A 7,703-nucleotide genomic window follows, 5' to 3' on the forward strand; every position below is an offset into this window, starting at 1 on the left:
AGAAAAGCCACACACATTTATTTAAAGAACAAGGTAAAGCCAAACTCACTTGAAGGTGAGGCATGTAACAGTGCTGAACGCAGACCCCGTGATCATGGAGGGTCCTTCCAGCCCCAGGTCTCACGTTCTTCCTTGCCAAAACTTCAGTGCAACTACCTGGATGGACCAGGCCTCCTGGAGCTTTTTTCCTGTATTTTTTGTCTTTACACCCATTTGTCATTTTGAGCTGAGCATCCTCAGTGGTGTGACACCTCCTGCCTTCCCACTCAAAAGCCACCTGTGCATTTTGCAAGACTTTCAAAGAGCAACCTGCTCTTTAGCAGGTCTTCTCTGATGGACCTTTTATTGTTTAAGCTCCACACTGTTACGTTTTACACAGTAATAGACAACAAAATGGCCCTGGAGTCTATTTTAAGAGTTCCTTTTTTTAACTTCAAAATGACAAATGCTTCCTAATTTGTCTCAGAGCAATGAAATTGTACACCTAGGGAAGGAGGGAGCACTTTTACTGCTTCCTCATTAATGACAGAAAGATTCCTTGAGTTATAAACTGTATCTGGGAGAAAACTTCAAACAGAAATCACTTGGATATTATTTTTTGTCTATCTGATAAAAACTGAAAGCATTATCTTGATTTGCATAAAATAAGCATCTGGTTTGAAAAACATCTTCCTTCTGCATTTTTCTGTAAAGATAAACTAGCAAGCAGCCTTCTCTAGTGGGAAAAATGTTCTCCCACATCCCATCTTCTTGGTTTGAAATGTGTTATTTACATCTACAGAACCAGAAAAATGCTAAAAGGATTCAGTAAATTTGAACTTTCTGGTCTATAAAATGTTTTATGAATCAAATTCTTGCCATTAACTTACTTCCATAAAATTTCAGTGAAAACCACATTCATTTTTTTGTTTTGTTTTCAAAGCATTTATTGCTGCTCTGTCCTTTTTGCAGCATTGAGAACCTAAACATGAAACTAGCTATGAACTTTGATAAAGGAAACAGCACTGATTTTAATTAATCCATGTAAGAAAAATTCCCAGAGAGTGAGAAAAGTGAAACACAAGTCATTCCTTCAGCCTTGTCCAAGCTTAAAACTGCTTTGATTGCACCCCCTGTTGCAGTGGCATTTAAACCCTCAAGTTACCCATGAGATCTACATCCTTCATTCTGGTGATGCTGGAAAAGACAGGACTAGATGAAAGGGAAGAACCTGGCCCTTGTTTTCTCCTCCAGGCAACCTTGCAGGTTACTTGGCAAAGAGGCAGGGGAGAAACACTTGCTTAGGAAGCAACCTACAACACACAGTCCTCTTCAGTTACCTCCTCTTTTCTTCCCAGAATAATTAGTGAAGTTGCGTGGAGTCTCTTGGCAATTTCCCAGTTGTGTTGTAAGGTTTTTTTCTTGTCAGTACCCACTTATCAAGCTTAAACTCTAATTATACTTATCAGTGCTGAAAATTGGCTATTATCACTACTTAAACTCCTGCTAATTGTAAGAAATACTTTCTTAGCAAACTGTTAGATAATTTTCCTTACCATCTAGATGTAATAAGCTCCACTTGATTTCCCTTTTTTACATTTTTTTATATTACAACCTTCTCTTACATGTGGGTTTTTTTGTGTTTTGTTGTGTTGGTTTTTTTTTAATCTGTGTGGCTGTTCCAGGGGTGAGTAAGGTGGTGACTGTGGACATTAAAGGGAACTGGCAGCGCTGGTTGAAGGTCCGAGATCTCACCAAGGGCATTACCTATTTGTTCAGAGTGCAAGCCCGAACCATTGCCTATGGACCTGAACTGCAAGCCAATGTTACAGCTGGGCCAGCAGAAGGTACGTGGAGCCATAAAAGCATGTACCAAGTCAGATCAGGTCTACAAACATGGCCCAACAGCAGGGAATAGTGCACTTGGGGCTTAATGTGAATTTCCAAGCCGAGAAGTTGAGTTGCAGGAGCTCAGGGCGTGAGTCAGTGGGTTTCACAAATGCCCATGAAAAACCTGTTCCCTTTATTCCTGAAATCTAGAAGTTTGATGTGAATAACAAAACTGTGTGAATAAATCATAACACAAATGGGCTAGCCAGGGATTTCAAAGCTGCAGCCTGACAGCACGGTGCATAATTCTGACTATACTGCTCTGCAGTGGAGTCAGAACTGGAATAACTCTGCTAAAACCAGCAGAGGTTCCTGGATGTAAAACCAGAAAGAATTTACAATTACCCTCACCTGGCGCTTTGGCTTATGCAGCAGGGAGAGGTCTGTGAATTTCCTGATGTAGCAAGAGGAGCAGCAGGCTGGATGTCAGCATTCCCCACTTGGTTCAATATCTGTACCAAAAGAGATGGGTCTTGAATTTGATCAAAGATCAATAGATAATCTAATAAGGCAAATGCCCTCCAATGATACAGGGCTGTCCAGTAAATCACAGGACATCAGCACAATGTTCACAGTTCTGATTTTTGCTTCTTTTCCAGCTCAGGAAAATATTTGCTCTCTCCATCAGAGCCATGTCTGACAATTCCACCCTGGGTGCCAGCAGCCTTCCCATTTATCACAGTACCCTCCATAGCCATTATCCTGGGCAGTGCTGGGGACCCACAGATTAACTCTCACTCTCCACCACAGACAGTGTAAAGCAGGAAACCTCCCTAATGTGGCCGTGGCTCCTTTCCAAGGCGATGGGCAGGTGGCTGTCCCCACAAACCTCTCCCTGAACCTGGGAGGCTGATTTCACCTCTGAAACCAGAAATAGCAGTGGCAAAATGCAAACACTGCAGATATGCTAATCATTAAAATGAGAGTGGTTTTTCCCTTCTTAGCACAGGTACCTGTAAAACCAGCCATTGACACACAGCTGCTGGTACTAGAACTAGTAAAAAAATTAGGTTCGCAGCCCACTGAGCTGGTTAATGTTGCCTACCTGTTAACCAGTACTTCCAGATAATTTTTTTGCCCACATCAGAAGAGGAAATGAAGAATACTGCAGTCTGTTCGTGACAACACCAACCATTACTATTCTCCTCTCATCCTACAGGGTCTCCTGGCTCCCCTCAGGAAATTCTGGTGACAAAATCTGCTTCTGGGCTGACGCTACAATGGACTGAGGGAGATTCAGGAGAAAAACCCACGACAGGCTACATTATAGAGGCAAGACCCTCAGGTAAGAAGCTGTGGGAAATACAGAGCTGGATTTCATGAGTTCCCTCCCTTCAGTCCTGAAAACCATCCTTCAGTGGAGGGGTTGTTTGTCATCCCAGTAAGGCAATGGGGAGAGCCAGCACCAGCCAGCATTAAACCATTGCTGGTTTATTACGTGGTTTAGCAGATTTTCTTCTGTTTAGGAAGAGTCACAGAAAATTACCCTGAGTGCTCTGGCTTTCACTGTGCTACATCACTGGTAAATCATCCAACTGATGAGCTAATATAGTTAATAATTAAAACTCACTTAAATGCTTACAGCATCTTTCATGCACGAGGCCAATGAGTGCCTTACAAGCTGTATTTTGAGGACTACAAATGGAAATCTGTCCTGCTCTGCAGCAGAACACAGCAGCTAATTACTATTTTCCTATTAATAAGAGGGCCCAGCCCTTAGCCCCACATACAGATCACTTTCCCCACATGTTCTGTAGGGGTGGGGAGAAGGAATCCCCCTATCTCCACAGTTTTTCTTGGTGCTTTCCCACAGCCCCTGTCCTGGGATTTGCATCTCACTGAAGCTGCTTTATGCTTTTTCCAGAATATTTCCCCAGTTGGACAAGGTCATTCTAAAAGTAGTTCTCCAGCCCATTTGCAACCTCTCCCAGCTTGGTAGCCCTAACAAATTCAATAAGTGCACACTTTCTGGTAACCAAGTCATTAAGAAAAATCAGGGAATCCTGCCAGGCCCCTGTGTAATCTCATTTGATAATTCCCCTCTGCTCTGACAGTGACTGTTGATAACCATTTGCAGGGCACAGTTTTCCAGCCAGTGATGCATCCACCAGCTCCTTCTTTCACATAGGCCCTGTTTGAATGTCACCATGTCAGAAGCTTTGCTGAAGTCAGGATAGATGATGTCTGCTCTTTCTCCTCTATTGACAAGGTCTGCTACCCCGTCACAGAAGGAAATTAGACATGATTTATACTTGATATATCCACGTTGGCTGCTTGTTCTCTCCTTTTTTACTTCCAGTTGCTTGCACATTGCTTGATTATCTATTGATTAAATGAATGATTATCTGTTTGATTATATAAAGGGTCCTAACTGTTTCTTATTTGTGCCTTGAATGTGAGATTGCATTTAAAACTAATTATTTCAATTACTTTTAACCAGACCAGTAACAAAATTATTGCCTGCATTTGTGGTCATCACAGCAGATATAAATTTCTATACTTGCATCTGATAGAATTTGCTCTGTAGTGAGGCTCTGCTGTGACCCTAACATTTCTTCCTTATTTCTATCATTTAACTTGACAACTGTTTTCAAAACAAAGTCAAGGAAAACGTGTGCCTTCTCAAAGCACTGGAGTTTCCCACAGCAATCAAGATTTATTTTTAATTAGAGGTGTGCCACTGCTGTGTTTCTATTTCCCCTACATCAGCTACATTGATTTCTGCCCTTACTTAAGCGTAGGTGAAAAATACCCTTTCTTATTTGAACAGCATTGTTTAGATAACAAGTTAAACTGCAGCTGTTCACTGAAGTTTGCTTACCAGCTTTTGTTTCCCCAGGCAGGGGTTTCTGAGTACAAGGACTGCAGAGGGAAACCTGCAGCCCATGTGCTGCTTCTTCGCAAGCTGGAGATGCAGCTTGTGTGAGTGGTGACATTGCAAACTCATCTGGTGTTCCTTGGCTTATCTCGCTGTTGGATGTGAGCATTTTACAGTTCATGACTAAGGATGTAGGATTTGTGGCCCACTCCTTTTGAGTAGGAAGAAAATACTCTCCCCAAGGCAAGGCTGAGCTGTATTAAGCCTGGGTCACTCCTGCTGGCCCCACTGCTCATCCTGGAAACACACAGAAGAGGTCTTATTCTCCTGTTCTTCCAACCTGACTGTTGAGGCATTTAATTCCTCTTCAGATTATTTTAATCCTATTCATGCTGCTGTAGCAAATGAAATAGGCATTTGTATGCTGGATTCTCATCCTTCATTCTGGTTGCAGCTGTAGGAAGCGTGAAATGTGATCCAGGAGAGGAGACAGACTAATTGGAAGGTTTGCCTACTTCACCCAGGCATCACCTTCCTTTCTGTGCCTTTCTTCTTCCTCATGTCTGCACAGAGGAGTTTTAAATCTGAATTATGAGCTTAACAAAAGCAGGGGACTAATTCCTCTTGTCAGATCTGGTCATTCAGAGCAGCTTCTATTTTAATATCAGTCTAAGAATTTGCTTCTGCTCTTAGATTTATATGGGTAGTAGAGCATGGATTGGAGCAACCTTTGTTTTTAAGCAGCTGTAGTCCAAGAGGAGAGCAGTTGACTTGTGCCCTTCACATAAAATCAGGGAAGGAAAAGATATTCATCCTTCTGAGATCAAAACAGAGGCACTGAACAGACAGATGAAAAGCTTTAGCTTGTTGCCAATATTTAAATGCAATACCACTACCTTAGTGTTTCACATCTCAAGTGTCATCTATTATAGGCCTCATTACCCCAAAAGTTAAATGCTGTAGCATCTCATTTTCCCTGCTGTACCTCCCTGCCAAGACTCTTCCATCAGAGTAGGAGGGTGGCTTTCTGTCAGAAATGGCAATTCCTACCCCCTTTTGTCACTTCCCTTTGAATTGCTGGGTGCCCTGCTGTGTCTCCCAGGGCTCCAGCTGCCCTGCTGGGTTTAGCAGTGGTGGCAGCAGGCAGCTGAGCTTGTTCATTTGATCTCCTTGTTTCTCTCTGGAATTTATGGAAGGTGACCAGGCTGACAACCTCCTCTGCATTTTGAATATGCTCAGTCACGGGGATGGAGCAGCCAAACCAATATTTTTTCCAGAGTGATCTGTGCTACAGGCAGACATTATGGAAACAGAAGAGTTTTTCTTTTCCTTCAACTTCTCTGTCCCTGGAGAAACAGATTCCAGTTTAGCTCCTTGTGCATTACAAGAATGCAATTAAGCAGCCTCTGTCACTACCATGGTAAAGCACTCCCTAGGCATCCACCAGGCTGGTGAAGGAATGGGTATTAAATCATGTCCTTAGTTTTTACATACAGAGTAAAAGACAGAAATGGCACAACAAAGCTAAGGTTCCCAGTGTGGTTGGAAGGAGAAGAGAAGCTGGTTTTCTCCCTCTTTACCGAATCCCATGCCACAGCCATGGCTCCTCTGTACTCCTCTCCTCTCCATGGCTCCTCTCTCTGTACTGTGCTTTAATGGTGGGCATGTGCCCTGTAAAGCACCAAGCAGTCTCACAGAGACTTGCCTTCTGAGTTGTTCCCTCTCTTCAAAGGAGGTGTCCCTGCATAATGCCCCAGGGATCCATGCTGCCAGGAGCACACATGGATGTGTAACTGCCAGTGTGAGACCTTCGTGGTGCTGCTGCCATCTCCAGCTGCAGGGCAGCTGTGAAGATGTCAATCAGCCTGCTGGGTGGCTTGTGCCACCTCAGGAAAAGCCTGATAGGACAAGCTGATAGAGATTTCCACTTCTGTCTCCTCTCCCCATCATGCACTTTGGACTTTGCTTTTCCTAAGCAGGGGGTGACTTAAGGCAGATGGGAGAGAGCTGCATCTTAATGTGCTTCCAGTGATGTTATTTCTAGCACCCTGACTGGTGTGAACAGGCCAGTAAACCTCAGATTAACTTAAATCATGGGCTTAGGACACAGACAAGTCTGGAAATTGTTTTCTTGTGCTCTCCCAGAGGTTCAGGTCCACAAATGTGGCAGACATTTTGGGAAAGAACCTGTCTACTTGGAGATTGCCCTTCCCAGAAAGGCTTTTTTTTTCCTTCCCACACCCCAAGGGCAGATCACACTTTAGTTTCCTTTCTGGTATCTTGAGTAATGCTTTCTGTTTTCTTCCTTTCCTATTTATTTTTAAACAAACGAGGGAGTGCAGTGTCAAACATGGGCACAAGCCAGCAGAAGTCAGTAAATCCAAAGTGAAGGGTGCAGCTGCATTGCTGGCACCTGCCACGGGGCCTTTGGTTGCCCCTGCTCACGAACGACATGTCCAGGCTTGACAGTTTGTCAGCCTTCACTTCCCATTCTTCCCCTTTCACTGGTTTGCATGATAATCCAGCCCTTTGCCTCTGACAAATACATCCACATTTTAATTTTGCCCTCTGTAGGAGGAACACTACCTGCATTCAGCCAGTCCTCACCTTTCAGCTGCTTCTCCTCTCATAAACCTCCTAACATGTAACAAGGAGGAAGCTTCATGGCACAGCTCTCCTCTTACCCCAGGAGAGGAGGGCTGGAAGGAATAACTGACAGCTTTCCATCTCCCCAGCAGCAGCACAGTAGTTGTTTGTTAATAGTCTGTGTTACAGAGTGACAGGTTGATGCAGAATGGAGATCCCAGTTAGTTGACAGGGAAGGGCAGCTGGCCTGGGGGTGCTGGGCATGGCTGCAGCCTGCTGTGCTGCTCCTCATCACCCAGGTCAGGACAGGTAGTTTCACCTTCCCCTGTCACTCACATCATCTCCCCGTGCACGTGTCTCTCTCCCAATCTGGATGGAGCAGTCAAGGCTGCAAGATAAAGATCGAATCTCATGTCAGCAGGCAATAAGG

General features: G+C 44.0%; 1 protein-coding gene across 1 annotated transcript in view; it reads left to right on the forward strand.

The window, feature by feature from the left end:
* SDK1 (sidekick cell adhesion molecule 1) overlaps nt 1-7,703 on the forward strand; it is a 386,227-nt gene that overhangs the window by 362,611 nt on the left and 15,913 nt on the right. Inside the window, exons 39-40 of the mRNA XM_009993680.1 lie at nt 1,665-1,826; nt 3,029-3,154. Coding sequence (XP_009991982.1) covers nt 1,665-1,826; nt 3,029-3,154 — 288 coding nt within the window. The remainder of the gene's footprint in view (nt 1-1,664; nt 1,827-3,028; nt 3,155-7,703) is intronic.

Source organism: Chaetura pelagica, unplaced genomic scaffold, assembly GCF_000747805.2.
Source record: "Chaetura pelagica isolate M959 unplaced genomic scaffold, ChaPel_1.0 scaffold213, whole genome shotgun sequence".
In the NCBI taxonomy this organism is placed as follows: Eukaryota; Metazoa; Chordata; class Aves; order Apodiformes; family Apodidae; genus Chaetura; species Chaetura pelagica.